The 17,506-nt window shown below is 43.6% G+C and overlaps 1 protein-coding gene across 4 annotated transcripts in view; it reads left to right on the top strand.

Moving 5' to 3' along the window:
- Positions 1–17,506, top strand: part of LOC113649776 (rho guanine nucleotide exchange factor 4) — a 135,724-nt gene that overhangs the window by 35,998 nt on the left and 82,220 nt on the right. Inside the window, exon 1 of one of the 4 annotated variants that reach the window (XM_027157732.2) lies at positions 4,304–4,437. The exons of the other annotated variants lie outside the window; for them this stretch is intronic. Within the exon in view, the coding sequence (XP_027013533.2) occupies positions 4,399–4,437 (39 nt within the window). The 5' untranslated portion in view covers positions 4,304–4,398. Of the gene's footprint in view, positions 1–4,303; positions 4,438–17,506 lie in introns of those variants that run through there. 4 annotated transcript variants of the gene reach the window in all.

Genomic DNA, 17,506 nt, shown 5'->3' with positions numbered 1-17,506 from the left:
GGCATATATTAGTTCTGTGTAACAAAGCAAAACCAACGTTACTCACCTATCGAGAAGGAAAAAAGCGCCTCGGCGTCTTAAGTAAAGTCGGCCACATATTCACAGGTCGGAGTTTCCCGAGTCGATAACTCCTGAGCTAAACGCTGTTACTACACAAAACGCGGTTGTAGCTGCCTCTCTACATTACTACGATAGAAAAGAGGTGTTATTTGTGTAGTAACAGCGTTTAGCTCAGGAGTTATTGACTCGGGAAACTCCAACCTGTGAATATGTGGCCAACTTCCTGCTCCTTCAGTTCTCTCCAGCACTGGAAAGCTGATCCTATATTAACACGTCCTACTTCTTGTCCTTATCGTAAGTCTTTCTTCTCTTTCTTTCTTTGTTTTTATCCTCCATGTCGATGTTAAAACCGCTTTCTGCTAATGTCACACATGCGCACTGAACACTCTCTCAGCCCATATCGACAAGCCCCGCCCCTTTCTGCTCATTGGCTACACGTTTGTTTTGATTTTTGTTTTGATTTTTGTTTATTATCAGCCCGACTCGGTTTTCTGAAGCATTTCTCAAAAATCGGAGACCCTGCCTTTAATTACAGCTGCAGTATATTATAATTTTGTGTTTATTAAGTTCTTCAACATTTATTTTACCTCAAATATATTAAACAAAGATGTAATCTGGTGCCTGAAGCCTGCGTCACTATTCTTGCACTCGGGCTATGAATATATTGAGTCTACCAATTAAAGGGCAATGTTGATCTGAGTGTGAGCACCAGCACTGCCAAGCTGCCACTGTTCGCCCTTGAACAAGGCCCTTAACCCTCTCTGCCCTAGGGGTGCTGTATCATGGCTGATGGTATGCTCTGACATCCAAAGCTGGGATATGCAAAGAAACAATTGCACTATTCTGTGATGCATGTTGGTGTTCTTCTTTGGGTCTGTTCGGGGTAACCACAGCAGATCACAGGGTCCACATGTTAGATTTGTCACAGGTTTCCAGGGGATTCTGTATTTGTGCAGCCTCTGTGATACAGAACACTCAAGTATTACTACAGTAACATTTCAAACACATTTTTTATTTAAAACTGACAAAAAGATTCTGTAAATGAATACCTGAGAGATGAGCTGATGCACAAACTACTAAAGTTTTAAAGTAATACAGAAGTGAAATGAATATATTGACTTGGATGATGTCAGAGTGTGAGATTATGAGAGATCCACAGTGCTGTTTATCCAGCAGAGGGTGATATGGTGATATTTATCCTCACTGATATTCTTCTCCACTCTCACAGACTATAACCTTTTTTATTTCCAGTCTGTGATGAGACTTGGGTACGGCGCTTGATCTAAGAAAGAAGCTAGGTCTTCTTTCCTGTCAGTATTTTGTCTCTCAGGAAGATTTAATACACAAGAAATATCTGTATATGTACATGCATCAGCATCTAACAGTACTGACAAGTAAAGAGTCAAGATCGGCTCAGTGAAGGGACCAGGGAGAAAGGGAGGGAGGAAGGGAGGGAAGGAGGGAAGAGGGAGGGAGGGATCGAGGGAGGGAGGGAAGGAAAGAAGAGAAATTCCTTATGAATATTCTCATACTCCCTTTTCTTCTTTCTTTGTATTCCTTTGCTTCCATATTACTCTGTCTCCACTCTTCTCCCTCCAAATTCCCTCCTTCATTTTTCCTACCTTTCCTTCTTCCTTCCTCCCTTCCCCTTCCTTCCTTCCTTCCTTCCTTCCTTCCTTCCTTCCTTCCTCTTTCTTTCCTTCTTCCTTTCTTCCTTCCTTCCTTCTTCCTTCTTTCCTCCTTCCTTCCTTCCTTCCTTCCTTCCTTCCTTCCTTCCTTCCTTCCTTCCTTTCTCCCCTCCTTCTTTCCCTCCTCCCTTCCCTCCTTCCTTCCTTTTCCCCTCCTTCTTTCCTCCCTCCCTCCATTCCGTTCTTCCTTCCTTCCTTCCTTCTTCTCCTTTCTTCCATCCTTCCTTCCTTCTCTCCTATTTTCCGTCCTTCCTTCCTTCCTTCCTTCCTTCCTTCCTTCCTTCCTTCCTTCTCTTTCCTTTTCTTCCTTCCTGCCTTCCTTCCTTTCCCCTCCTTGCTTTCCTTCCGTTCCTTCCTTCCTTCCTTCCTTCATTCCTTCCTTCCGTCCTTTCTCCCCTCCTTCTTTCCCTCCTCCCTTCTTCTTCCTTTCTCCTCTCATGCTTTCCCTCCCCCTTCCTTCCTTCCCTCCTTCTTCCTTCCTTCCTTCACTTCATTTTTCTTGCTCCCTTCCTTCCTCTATCCCCCATCCCCTTCTTTCACTCCTTCCCTTCCCTCCTTCCTTTCTGCCTCCTTTCCTTTCCTTTCCTTTCCTTCCTTCCTTCCTTTCATCTTCCTTTCCTTCCTTCTCTTCTTCATGCCTTTCCTATCCTCCATTCCTTGCCATTCCTTCCCCTTCTTCCGCTTCCTAATTAAGGAAGGAAAAAAAATGCAAAAAAAGTAAAGAAAGAATGCAGGACTGAAAGAGGATTTCAGGAAGAAAGATAGACAGATACAGAAGGGAGCTCCATGGTGTGAATGTATCAGATAAATGTGCAGCTCTAAAGAGGTTCGTCCTCCTGCACGGTCATGAAGTCAGTGAACGTATGTGTTCATGCAGAGCTCCAGAAGTTTCATGAGTGAAGCTCGTCCTGTCCACAGCACAGGAGCAGTTCAGTTTCACTTCCTTTAACCTGCTGCCTCTTTTCACCACATCCATGAAGCACAATGGCGTGTGTGACTGACTTCATATTCATTTATAGAACCGTATGAACATGAGCACTTCGACTCCGAAGCTTTTCAGATGCACTTATCCCTGAGTTGAAATAAATAAACAATGATAAGGACGGAACAGTGAAGTACAAGTCCAGTACGAGTAAACACACGTCTCTTCATGCTTTAAAGGAATTCACTTCTCTCTTTTCTTTTGTTTGAGTTTATGGTTTATGTTGAGACGAGACGTTATTTAAAGCTCTGGCACACTGTATTTCATCGATCGGGATCGTTGATACGCTAATATGCAAATGAGAAGAAGGTTACGGCAGGGTTTAGGGACGTACAGCGTTTTCAATTCAATTCAATTGAAGTTTATTTGTATAGCGCTTTTTACAATAGACATCGTCTCAAAGCAGCTTTACAGAACATAAACATGGAGCAGAAGGTAAACATAATTAATGATAAAGGAAATATCGAATAATAAGAGTAAAAGAAGTGACAGAATAAAAAAATTCTAGATTATTATCAGATATATATAGTTCACAGTGTGTATGTATTTATTCTCCTATGAGCAAGTCTGAGGTGACTCAGGCAGCAGTGGCAAGGAAAAACTGCCTTAAATTGGTAAAGGAAGAAACCTTGAGAGGAACCGGACTCAAGGGGGAACCCATCCTCATATGGGTGACACTGGGGGTGTGATTGTAATATACAGTCAGATAAATGTTGTATTGGTGTAAGGATCATGGACTTCAGATCTCCTTAGTATCACAGAGTCTAACTGGAGATGTCTCAGGATTCTTAGAGTCGGCCTCGGCTCAGTGGACGTCCAAAGGCTTCGTCCCACAGAGGACGTCGGGAGCCGGTACGATGTCCGGACGCCTCGGGATGGGTACAAAGAGAGAAGCAGTGGAGAGGGATTAACATATCTGTTATCTGTTCATAACAATGTGCAGGTCTGATGTACTGGTGCATGATATTATGGGATGTATTATGTGTACGCCTGATTAAAGGGATGAGTTTTTAATCTACATTTAAACTGGGAAAGTGTGTCTGAGCCCTGAACACTATCAGGAAGACTGTTATAAAGTTTGGGAGCTAAATAAGAAAACGCTCTACCACCTTTAGTAGACTTAGATATTCTGTGTGACACAAGGGCAGATTATGAAGAGACAGGATTCAGTGTTAACCCCCCGGGGGCAGTAGGAGCAGTGTGAAACCTCTAACTACACAAACCTACCATTCACTTTACACAGGGTTTACATATGTGAAAGGCCTTCTGAGAGGGTGCAGGACCACAGAGAAGGTAACAGTGATGTCATATTTAATACATTAACACTGCTCATGAGCACTGAGGTGTTGTTAGATAAGGTTTGGTTAAGAGTTGAGTTTGGACCTTGTTGTTCTTGTTGCACTTGTTATCTTGCCCTCCTCCCTTTTGGCCAGCTGCCCTCTGAGAGGTCCACTGAGCCAATCCAAAATAGTAACAGGTTTTTTTTTTTGTGTGTGTGTGTGTGTGTGTGTGTGTGTGTGTGTGTGTGTGTGAGCTGTGAGTTGGGTTTCACAAGACTCTGGGGCCAGCCGCAAAAAGAAAGAGAGAGGGAGAAATAGGGAGAGAGAGAAAGAGAGAGAGAGATTGAGAGAGGGGAAGAGAGGAGCTTTCTCCCACGGCGCTCTCATCATGCTCAGTGTCATGTGTTTCCTCAGAGCGTTCTTCACGGTAAGAGCTTCCTAACTTTCCTCCAACGCTGGTTTAAGCTCTGTTCTTTGGGATGCTAATCCTGCTGGGGGACCTGTGGAGTTGTGTGGTGTGGTGTAGAGTGTTGTGTTTGTTTGGCAGTGTGTGTGTGTGTGTGTGTGTGTGTGTGTGTGTGTGGTTGTGTTTTTTAAGATTCTCAGGAGATGATTGCAAGAGCAGGATAGAGCTTCAGTATGGAACATATTGACATTGAACAATGGAGCACTTACAGAGTTCAGTATTTTACTGATATATCAGGAGTCACAGATGAACTTCATGATGATGATGATGATGATGATGATGATGTACTTGATGTAGGTGTTTGCTATATTTTCTCATGCAAAATAGAGATAATGCCTTACTCGCTTCCTCAGACCGAAGGTGTCCTGCGTGTGGCTTTTAAAGCAGAATGTTGTTGTCTCTGGTGAGATTACATAGCTAGCTGTAATGTTAGCTGGCTAACCTAGCATGTAATGTAAATTTCACACTGGGGGGGCACGGTGGCTTAGTGGTTAGCACGTTCACCTCACACCTCCAGGGTTGGGGGTTCGATTCCCGCCTCCGCCTTGTGTGTGTGGAGTTTGCATGTTCTCCCCGTGCCTCGGGGGTTTCCTCCGGGTACTCCGGTTTCCTCCCCCGGTCCAAAGACATGCACGGTAGGTTGATTGGCATCTCTGAAAAATTGTCCGTTGTGTGTGAGTGAATGAGAGTGTGTGTGTGCCCTGTGATGGGTTGGCACTCCGTCCAGGGTGTATCCTGCCTCGATGCCCGATGACGCCTGAGATAGGCACAGGCTCCCCGTGACCCGAGAAGTTCGGATAAGCGGTAGGAAATGAGTGAGAGTGTGAGTGAGAATTTCACACTGATTAGCGTGTTAGTTAATTAGTACTTATTGGAACAAAGTGAAATGCAGGACAGGCCACGCCCACAGGAGACAATTACAACAAAATTACAATGAACGAAGGGAATATTGTTTTGTTTACTTTCTGTTCTTACACAACGCATCCGTGTACATCACAAAAGCCCACAGCTCTTCTGATTGGTCAGAAAGTGTTATCGAGTCTTCATTTCATCATTGCAGGTTTATAAATATGCGATTGTTGTTGTTTCCATAGTAACAGCTCATTCACAGGGATGTGTATCAGGGCAAAATGATTTTTGAAAATGAAAATTACCCACAATGCTTCATGTTGTATAATTTCTGGAGAGATTTTTGTTTTTTTCATTCATTTTGTGCTCTGAACCCTAAGCCTGACCCTGTAGCTACGTCACTAGGGCTTTCCTTTCCTCCTGACAGGATCCTTCACCGTGATTATTAGAGGAAGTCGGTTCTATTCAGTGTTCATGTGACTTTCGCTCTGTCATTAAACACGATAAAGATGATTAAGAACTTAGACAAAGCAATCAGGACCTCGCTGCTCTGACTCTGACCTTTGACCCGACCTGAAGGTTTAATTCCTTCGGAAGTTTATTCAGTCCATTTAGATGTTATTGAAATTCTTGAAAACATCTTGGAGATGTTTCATTTGTAATAAACTGCCAGCTTTATGAACTGTTTCTAAATATTAACACTCAGGGTGATGTTACATCAGAGCTTTATGGATGCTATGTTCGTTTAATGGCTGAGGTGGAGTTCACACTGGGACTCATTTACTCTCTCTCTCTCTCTCTCTCTCTCTCTCTCTCTCAGCTGTTTTATGTTGTTTTTACTGTTCAGTGTTTTAGTTTTGGTTTTAAGTACGTTATGAAACAAAGGTTCAGGTGCCAACTGGTCAACTTCATCTTCGGTCAAGCGAAGATGGCAATATACCTGAGCCGGAGAAACCAGATTACACAGAACGCTGACTGTGAGGCCACAACGATATTAAAAAGGCTGATAAAATCAAGAATTTTAATTGATTTTAATTTTTACAAAAGTACGAACAATGTTGATGGTTTTAAATGTGTGTGGTGTTGGGAAAATGCTTTGTGCTCTGTGGAGGAAGGAGAACTGAACTTTTCCCCGAAGTTCAACTGATCACCCATGTTTTAATCAATGTAGAAGCCATCTTAACATCTTTATCTATTTATTTAATTATTTATTTGTTTGTTTATTTATTTATTAAGTCGCCATGAATTTTAATGATATGTGACTTGTGTAAATAAAGTGTTGAAAAGTATCTCTCTCTCTCTCTCTCTCTCTCTCTCTCTCTCTCTCTCTCTCTCTCTCTCTCTCTCTGCCTTCTCTGATGCTGTAATGTCACTCGCAGTCTCCCTGTTGTTAACTCTGAACGATTCCACACATGAGTTTCTAAAAAATTATACTTATGCTTTGATAATGGACCTAATGACCTCCTGATCTACTGACTCCACCACGACCCTTACTGTCTAATAATAATAATAACAGCAGAATAATATGATGAATAAAAATAATTAAGGGCATTGTAATATCAAGAAGGAAGGAAGGAAGGAAGGAAGGAAGGAAGGAAGGAAGGAAGCAAAAAAGAAATAAGGAAGTTAAAATGAGGGAGGAAGGAAGGAATGAAGGAAGGAAGGAAGGAAGGAAGGAAGGAAGGAAGGAAGGAAGGAAGGAAGGAAGGAAGGAAGGAAGGGGGAAAAAAAACAAACCAAGAAGGAAAGAAGGAATGTTAAAGAAATAATGAAGTTAAAAGGAGGAAAGGGATAAAGGAAGGGTAAAGGAAGGTAGAAGATAGGATGGAAGAAGGAATGAAGGAGTGCAGGAAGTATCCATATAAAGAAAGGACACACAAACATCTTACAGTGAATTGGGTGGTACAGACCACAAGCTCTGTTTAAAGATGGTTTGTTCCAGTTTGACCTTCATGATTCAACAGGATAATAAAATATAAACAAAACTCTGTGTATGTTAGTATTTGTTGGAGTCCTCTTGTTGTTGTTGATGTTGTTGTTGTTGTTGTTGTGGTTGTTGCCGTCCTCTGGTTCGGTTTAGCAGATGATTCAATGCCATCGGATCTGTATTTAGACCCAGACATTAGAGGTAGCATTCTCTGGAGGTTTTCTATAGACCATGTCATTTACTATAAGTCTAGACTCCAGAAAGCGAGCCCAGATGGCTCAGGCCTAAACGCTAACTGTTTCTGATCAGATGAGAAAGTGGATAAGTATTCGTGCTGTGAGCATCCCTCTGCAGTTCAGGCCAGATTTTTGGCTGGATAATGATCTCTACTGGGAGCCATAAGCAATTACTCTGACTTTTCCCATCTAACTGACAACGGCTGGAAGTTTTCTTGTGTCCGTGAGCTATTTTCCATTTTCGCTGTGTGTATTTTGCTGCTGATAAACGCTGGGTCTGATCCTTATAAGGACACGCTAGAAGATGTTCCTTCATTTTGGTTTACATGTTTGTGTCTTAGACTGCAGCAGCATGCAATCCCGATAACCTTTAGTGCTGTTTTAAGAGCTGCAGGGATAAATGAACTCAATTCTTCATTCTCACAGTGTTGGAATAATGTTTAATTAATTAAACTCATGATGCCATCTCATCACACAAATGTAAAAATAAATTGATATATACAGTGTGTGTATATTTATCCCTGCACTGGGCAGTGGTGGCTCAACTGGTTAAGGCTGCTGGGCCCTTGAGCAAGGCCCTCAACCCTCCCTGTATCATAGCTGCCCCTGCACTCTGACCCCAACCTCCTCAGTTGGGGTATGTGAAGAAAAGAATTCCACTGTGCTGTAATGTATATGTGGCGATAATAAAGGCCTCTCAAAGTTTTTCCTCATCACCCCAGGCTTATATCTTAGGAGCAAGCCTGGGGTGATGAGGAAAAACTTTGAGAGGATATGAGGAAGAAACCTTGAGAGGAACCAAACTAGAAACGGAAGATCGTCCTCACAGGGTGACACCAGAGAGTGGTCATTTCTACAATTCTAGTCATTTCTAAGTTTACTATAGATTTAGCAGCTACCTGTCAAAGCCATCAATTTAGACCTGAGCAAAAAGTTGGCACCATAGTCTCCATGTCGTTCTAACCAGGTGGTCCACATGGAGCATCCTTAACAGCACTGAGCACCCAATGTGTCTCCAAATAGATGTAGGGCATCAAGATAGATCAAGCAGGTCCAGAGAGAAGAAGCGTGTGTAGCCATTAATCAGGATGACTGTGATGATTCATGCTGTCCAGTTACAGTATTTATAAAGAGGTGCATTCTGGTAAATAAAATAAATAAATCTGACCCTTATTCTGTCATTGACATTTCACTGTTTGCTTTTCTAGTCACATCTCCACCTGCCATTCCTTCGTTACTTGCCGGTGTTCACCCGTTCTGTGTTAGTTCGTGACTGTACTTTAAAACCTAGTTCACCAATTCCACAGGACTATAAACTGTTGTAGAAAGGACATTATTTACATTGACATTATTTCCTGTCCAGTGTCACCCAAACGAGGATGAGGTTCCCTTCTGAGTCTGGTTCCTCTAAGGGTTTCTTCCTAAAATCATCTCAGGGAGTTTTTCATCACCATCATCACCTCAGGCTTGATCATTAGGGATAAATGTTAAAGATGCTGGCTCACTGTACTTCACATTACTGCTGTAATCAGTACTGTGATTACTGCTGAATACAATATCCTACAGTAACCTCGGGCCATTTACACTATTGTCTGCAGCAACACATTCTATTTTGTATTTCGTAATTCCTACATAAGAATATTTGGTTACATTATTAATACTCAGACAAACATGATTGATATGTCTTCTCATGCCACATTGGCACTTTATGCTGCATCACAGGCAAACTAACATTGAAAAACATTTTAAAAGTCCCACATCATCGGCTTTTATTATAAACACAAATGATTATTTCGGGGTTTTGTTTATTAAAGTCAGGTACGATACAGACACAACCTCCCATCATCATATGAAACCTTGGAGAGAAGTTCAAATTAATTTGCTACGCTGAAAAATATCTAGGGGGACACGGTGGCTTAGTGGTTAGCACGTTCGCCTCACACCTCCAGTTTCCCGCCTCCGCCTTGTGTGTGGAGTTTGCATGTTCTCCCCGTGCCTCGGGGGTTTCCTCCGGGTACTCCGGTTTCCTCCCCCAGTCCAAAGACATGCATGGTAGGTTGATTGGCATCTCTGGAAAAACTGTCCGTAGTGTGTGAGTGTGTGAGTGAATGAGAGTGTGTGTGCCCTGTGATGGGTTGGCACTCCGTCCAGGGTATATCCTGCCTCGATGCCCGATGACTTCTGAGATGTCTGGCACAGGCTCCCTGTGACCCGAGGTAGTTCGGATAAGCGGTAGGAAATGAGTGAATGTTTTCACTTAATAAGACGTTTCTCAAGAATGAATGAATGAATGAATGAAAAATATCTACATGAAATAGCCAAAATTGTCCCCACAATATGATACTGTCTTAGGGATGTAAAAAACACCCTGCTGTATATTAGAGCCATTCTGTAAAACCTACAGCACTTTTGTCATAAAATACTGATAAATAGTGACCGGGGTCTCTACAGTACATAACGTAGAGGGTTACAGTGTGAGTTTAACCAACTTGGAACATCTTACAGTGTAAAGACCCTGATCTGAGACGTGTTTTACAAACAGGGAAACAAAGTGTTCCTGCTGAATAAATGCACGCTTTCAGTTCACATGGATTAGTATTTGGAACCAGAAAGTTCACCCCACTGGATGTTCTAAAACTTATCATACATTCATTATAATAATCTCATTAGCCTTCCCAAAAAGACATGGACTGTGGTAGCTTAGTGTTTAAGGTGTTGGACCACTGGTTACAAGTTCAAATCCCAAGTGTCCACTGCCGGGCCACTGAGCAAGGCCCTTAACCTACGGTAAGTTGCTCTGGATAATGGAATCTGCCAAATGCTGTAAATATAAAAATCACTCACAGTTAAAATAGCTAGTAAAGAAGATTTAAGATTAATCCTTATATTAAACATCACTATTAGGCTCTGCAGACAGACTTTGTGATTTATTTGGCTTTGACAGATATCATATCTGGCACAATCTTCCATTCAGTAATTGTATTTACTGAAAAGGCCACAGAGGAACAATCTGAATTTGCTTTTATCAGCTTGGCCGTGTTCCAGTCCGCTGTCGAATCAAAAGCCGGTGTTGTTTCGGTCCTGACCGAGCGTGGTGTATGTGAATGCGACTGTGTGTCCTGACCGACTGTGCGTCCTGACCGAGCGTGGTGTATGTGAATGCGACTGTGTGTCCTGACCGACTGTGCGTCCTGACCGAGCGTGGTGTATGTGAATGCGACTGTGTGTCCTGACCGACTGTGCGTCCTGACCGAGCGTGGTGTATGTGAATGCGACTGTGTGTCCTGACCGACTGTGCGTCCTGACCGAGCGTGGTCTATGTGAATGTGACTGTGTGCTGACCTTTTTGCTAAAAGTCTTGTTTTTTCACAGTGCTGTATAATTCATTAGAGCTATAATGACCTCATCACTGCTTTACTCACTGCGTTGGTGACTGCTCCGAGTCCTACACCCGAGCCATGAGGTTTACCACAGAGTGAGTTAGAACACTGGAACGCTCTTCTGGGGTTGAAGGAGTGAGAGACAGCAATGAGGAAAGGATTAAGGTTCTACAAAATACTGGTGGTTAAATAAAAATGTAAATGCCCAGGAATGTGCTGTGGTTTGGGTGGTGATGGTAATCAGACCAGTCCACTAGCCCTATAAATGAGCTGCTAGGACCCAAACGTGATGAAGGGATTTTTGTTATGGTGCCTTGTTTAAACTTTATTGCATTTGATTCACTTTATTTTGTTTTTGTCAGGAGTTTTCATAATTCTAGTTTAAATTGTACCAATTCACAGAGTTCATTAAATGAAGATTCATTTATATTAATATATACCAGCTTTTGCCCTGCGATGGGTTGGCACTCCCTCCAGGGTGTATCCTGCCTCGCTGCCCGATGACGCCTGAGATAGGCACAGTCTCCCCGTGAACCGAGAAGTTCGGATAAGCGGTAGAAAATGAATGAATGAATGAATGAATGAATGAAACCAACAGTAGCTGTGTGTAGTGTATAGTACTCCATCAGTGAACTACATTAAACAGGCCTGAAGTGTAAAATCTAACTGTGATGGTATTAATAATGAGAAAGTTGAGGTTGAACTTCAGTTGTGGAATTTTCCTGCTTCCTGAATCTGATGGAGTTAAATAAGTTGCATGGCAAAGCAGGAGAAAGATTAGAGTGTTGGAGGAGATCAGGATATTCTTTATCAGACTTTCCCACTCCACAACTCCCTGACTCAGAGGACAACGGTCAGTTCAGTTGGTCAGTTGGATGTTTGAGTTGAATTGTGTTGGAATGAAACAGTGGAACAAGTGCATCATGGTAAAGTTGGTTTAATAAGGAATGGCCTTCCCCACTGGGGGCCGTGTTGTGGCTGTGTGGGTGTTTATGAGCTATTTATTGATGTGGAATTTGTTGGCAGGAGATATCTTCTTCCCAAATGCTGTTGGAATGCTACTTATTTCAAATCCTATAAACTTACTCGGTGCAAGATTTCCATGCCGAAGCTGGTGACGAACTAATTTACCCATGAACTATGTTACACTAACATAGCCTACAGGTTCCTACAAACCGAGGAACTCGATTTACAGACAATTCTAAAGTCAGATTTAGGGGATTTATTGAATAATGTCACACACTTGGATCTGACTTTTCTCCGTTTTATCACTTGCCATCTTGCCTTCTTTGTGATTTGTCACATTACATTTCATTTCTCATCATGAAAAATCAGATTAAAGTTTAACTTTCAGTTACAACTGGAGTAGAGAAAGGAATCATCAATCTAGATAATAAGTTAATAGGATAACTAGTTAATAAGATAATCCAGAATCTGTTAAAAGACAGGAAAGAATCAAAAGCAGATCAGCTGTAACTATATAAAAATACAAGTCTGTAATGATACCCAGACAAGCAGAGTCCAACTCAAACCTCTACCTGGGCCAGCAGCAATTTAATGAGAACTTCATGGACCATCCATCCATCCATCCATCCATTCATCCATCCATCTATTTTCTACCGCTTATCCAGGGCCCGGGTCGTGGAGGCAGCAGTCTAAGCAGGGATGCCCAGACTTCCCTCTCCCCAGAAACTTCCTCCAGCTCTTCCGGGGAATACCGAGGCTTTCCCAGGCCAGACGAGAGATATAGTCCCTCCAGCGTGTCCTAGGTCCTCCCCGGGGCCTCCTCCTTGTTGGACATGCCCGGAACACTTCCCCAGGGAGGCGTCCAGGAGGCATCCGGAACAGATGCCCGAGCCACCTTAGCTGAATTCTCTCGATGTGTTAAGCAGAAACTCTTACCCAGAGCAACTTACATTTATCTTATTTATCACACTTGTGTAGTCAGGGGTTTAATTCCTTGCTTAAGGCCCAGCAGTTGATGGTCCTGTATTTTAATCACAACCATCTGGTCACTAATTATACATGTATTTATTTACCTTAGCCCCCGAGATACTGCTTCCCCAGGTACTTTTTTCAATGTATTTTAAATCAATGTTATTAATATGTAAGATGTCATGCGATGTAGTCGGGTCCAAATGCAGTTTGGAATTTTATCAAAATTGGCAAATAGACCTGAAAAATCTAGCGATGAGCAAATAGTGATTCAGAGACACAACCCAAAATATGTGTATAAGTGTAAAGGCAAAAAAACAACAACACATGAACAACGGCTGGATAAATCAGAGAGTCTTAGTGAGACTGATGCCCCTTTTTCACCGGAAAGAACCGGGTGCTGGTTCAGAGCTAGTGCTGGTGCTGGTTCAAAGTTGGTTCCACTGGAGAACCTTCTAAGAACCGGTTTGCCTTTCCACCGGCTAGAGAGCCGTCACAGCGCCGAGTGTGACGTCACTGTATACGTGTCACGTGTCCCAGCGACGTTAGCGCAGCAGCGACAAACACAAACACAACAACAACAATGGCGGATGTTACTTTACCGTTAATGCTCATGGCTTTGTGAACCTACATTAACACCCAAACGCGGCAAATAAAACGTGTACGTGCAGCTCCGTGTAATCTGTATAAACGGAGGTTGTAATCGATAAAGTACATAACGTTATTTTATCATTAACACAGAAAAAAGTTAGCCTTAGCATGTAGCTACCTACTATCATGTGTGCTGATAATGTATCATATCGCGGTAAAGTATAAATGTATTAAACATTAGTATACTTAAGGTATATTATCAAATGTGCTAACAGTAGCCCCGCCCCCAGCCCCACCCACAGCCCCTCATGAAAGTGGTTCTTTAGTCTAGACCAGCAACGTTTTGGTGCTACTTAAGAACCACTTTTCCTGGTTCAGAGCCGGTGCTTTGGCGGTCGAAACAGAAAGAACTGGTTCTAAATTAGGCTCCAAACCTGCACTCAAACTGCCTCGGTGGAAAGGGGGCAAGAGAAAGTGTGGTGTAAAAAGACATGTAGCCTGCAGGGGGAACCGTTGGGGATTGTAGTCCATGGCAGGCCAAATAAAATGAGGCTGTGGGCTGGATTCAGACAAACAAACCGAACAGGAACGAACCCAGAACAGGTGAACACATTCAGGTAACAAGCCAGTGACAGGATCGGGTGGAGACCAGACAAGAAAAATACATGAGCTTTTGTTAAATCAACAAATCAAAAATGACAGCTAGCTTTATCACACTGTTTAGCATTAAGTCCTAGATTAAGTCTAGTTTTCGTTTATTTCCTGGTTTGGAATTCTGATTATGGACAACTCTGAAAAAATGAACTTTAGTTCAGTAAAGCAAGAGAAATCAGCTTTAAACAGTTAAGGATTTTACTCAAGCAGGGTCAGGGTACAGTACAGTACTTCTCCTCAAAGCCCACAAGCAGTGTCAGGGTACAGTACAGTATGTCTCCTCAAAGCCCACAAGCAGGGTCAGGGTACAGTACAGTATGTCTCCTCAAAGCCCACATGCAGGGTCAGGGTACAGTACAGTATGTCTCCTCAAAGCCCACATGCAGGGTCAGGGTACAGTACAGTATGTCTCCTCAAAGCCCTAAAGCAGGGTCAGGGTACAGTACAGTATGTCTCCTCAAAGCCCACAAGCAGGGCCAGGGTACAGTACAGTATGTCTCCTCAAAGCCCACAAGCAGGGTCAGGGTACAGTACACTATGTCTCCTCAAAGCCCACAAGCAGGGTCAGGGTACAGTACAGTATGTCTCCTCAAAGCCCACAAGCAGGGTCAGGGTACAGTACACTATGTCTCCTCAAAGCCCACAAGCAGGGTCAGGGTACAGTACAGTATGTCTCCTCAAAGCCCACAAGCAGGGTCAGGGTACAGTACAGTATGTCTCCTCAAAGCCCACATGCAGGGTCAGGGTACAGTACAGTATGTCTCCTCAAAGCCCTCAAGCAGGGTCAGGGTACAGTACAGTATGTCTCCTCAAAGCCCACATGCAGGGTCAGGGTACAGTACAGTATGTCTCCTCAAAGCCCACATGCAGGGTCAGGGTACAGTACAGTATGTCTCCTCAAAGCCCACAAGCAGGGTCAGGGTACAGTACACTATGTCTCCTCAAAGCCCACAAGCAGGGTCAGGGTACAGTACAGTATGTCTCCTCAAAGCCCACAAGCAGGGTCAGGGTACAGTACACTATGTCTCCTCAAAGCCCACAAGCAGGGTCAGGGTACAGTACAGTATGTCTCCTCAAAGCCCACAAGCAGGGTCAGGGTACAGTACAGTATGTCTCCTCAAAGCCCACATGCAGGGTCAGGGTACAGTACAGTATGTCCACAGTACAGTATGTCTCCTCAAAGCCTTAAACACCCATAAAACCTGTCGAATTAGAATGAAGTCTAATGTGTAAAAACTAATCCCTTCAGTGTAGCTCTCAAGTGATGTGATATTCTCTCTGTCTCTCTGTCTCTCTCTCTCTCTCTTCCTCTCAATCTCTCTCTCTCTCTCTCTCTCTCTCTCAATATCTCTCTCTCTCGCTCTCTCTCTCTCTCTCACACACACTCTCACTCAATCTATCTATCTCTCTATCTATCTCTCTCACTCTCAATCTATCTCTCACTCTCCCTCTCAATTCCCCCCTCTCTCACTCTAAATCCCCCCCTCTCAATCCCCCCTCTCAATATCTCTCTCTCTCTCTCTCTCTCTCTCTCTCTCTCTCTCTCTCTCTCTCTCTCTCTCTCTGTCTGTCCCCACCCCCTCTCTCTCGTTGAGTGAACTGATAAACATGAGATTAGGAATACTGCTCGTTTGGGTTTAATATTAAATTACAGAGTCACATATTGAATGATGGAGTGTTTGGATCACTGAAGCACAGATTCACTCTTTAGTAGAGTTTAGATATATAGTTAGACATAAGTCAAGCTTTGAGATATAGAGCGAGAGTTCTGAATAAACTGAAATCTTCCCATGTTGTGAAAATGGTTTCATTGTGTAGCTGAGCTCGATGCAGAGGCGTTCCAGAGCTGCATTGGCTTCTCACACAGCGAGAGGCTTCCATCTGCTTCTCAATGCCTCTCATTTAAAACCACTGCGGAGGAGAATGTGAAGACAGGCAACACTTTACATCTCTCCTTCCCTCTCTCCGTCATTAGACTGGTGCAATCTCTTCATCTGTGCATACAGTGCAGCTGCAGGTTCTCTCTCTCTCTCTCTCTCTCTTCTCTTTCTTTCTCTCTTACCCACACACCCACACACAAACAGGTTCTAAGCTGATTTCAGATCTATGTGGAGGGATTCAGTGTCGCGACAGGCTCCAGGGACACACACACACACACACACACACACACACACACACGCACACAAAGAGTAGTGCTCAGGTTACTTCCTGCAAGTTAGGGATGACCTCACACACATGGGAAATAACATGATGGCATCCATTCCACATGGCACATCACCACCTAGCTCTCTCTCACACACACACACACACACACACACACACACACACACACACACACACACACACACACACACACACACACACAAGATGGGAATATAGTCCATAGAATAAGGATAAGGATAAGATACAGCAGGTCTTTCACTTAAAAAAATACGGAACATGTGCACACAGTAGGGACGAGAGCAATCACGTGTGGAGGCTGTCACGTGTGGAGGTGGTCTGTCATTTGTGGGTGTGGCCTGTAATGTGTGGGTGTGGTCTGTCACGTGTGGGTGTGGTCTGTCAAGTGTGGGTGTGGTCTGTCACGTGTGGAGGTGGTCTGTCACGTGTGGAGGTGGTCTGTCATGTGTGGAGGTGGTCTGTCATGTGTGGGTGTGGTCTGTCACATGTGAATGTGGTCTGTCATGCATGGCGTTGGTCTGACATACGTGGGAGTGGCCTGTCACTTATGTGTGATCTGTCATGTGAGGAGGTGGTTTGTCACGTGTGTCTGGTCTTTCATGTGTGGGTGTGGTCTGTAATAGGTTTAACCTAGTGGTTGAAGCGTAGGAGTACTGCTTGGAAGGTCATGAGTATGAATCCCAGGTACACCAAGCGCCCATCTGCTGGGACCCTGAGCAAGGCCCTTAACCTTCAATTGCTCAGTTGTATAAATTTAAATAAATAGTAAATCACTCTGGATAAGGGAGTCTGCTAAATGCCAGAAATGTAAATGTACAGTAATGTGTGGGTGTGGTCTATCACATGGGGGTGTGTTCTTTCATGTGGGTGGTCTGTAATGTGTGGGTGTGGTCTATCACATGTGGGTGTGTTCTTTCATGTGGGTGGTCTGTAATGTGTGGGTGTGGTCTATCACATGTGGGTGTGTTCTTTCACATGTGGGTGTGTTCTTTCACATGGGTGGTCTGTAATGTGTGGGTGTGGTCTATCACATGTGGGTGTGGTCTATCACATGTGGGTGTGGTCTATCACATGTGGGTGTGTTCTTTCACATGGGTGGTCTGTAATGTGTGGGTGTGGTCTATCACATGTGGGTGTGGTCTATCACATGTGGGTGTGGTCTATCACGTGTGTGGTCTGTAATGTATGGGTGTGGCCTATCGCATGTGGGTGTGGTCTATCACGTGTGGGTGTGTTCTTTCACGTGTGTGGTCTGTCATATGTGGTTGTGGTCTGTA

The sequence above is a fragment of the Tachysurus fulvidraco genome, chromosome 3, assembly GCF_022655615.1.
Source record: "Tachysurus fulvidraco isolate hzauxx_2018 chromosome 3, HZAU_PFXX_2.0, whole genome shotgun sequence".
In the NCBI taxonomy this organism is placed as follows: domain Eukaryota; kingdom Metazoa; phylum Chordata; class Actinopteri; order Siluriformes; family Bagridae; genus Tachysurus; species Tachysurus fulvidraco.
This window is presented reverse-complemented; position numbering and strand designations above follow the sequence as displayed.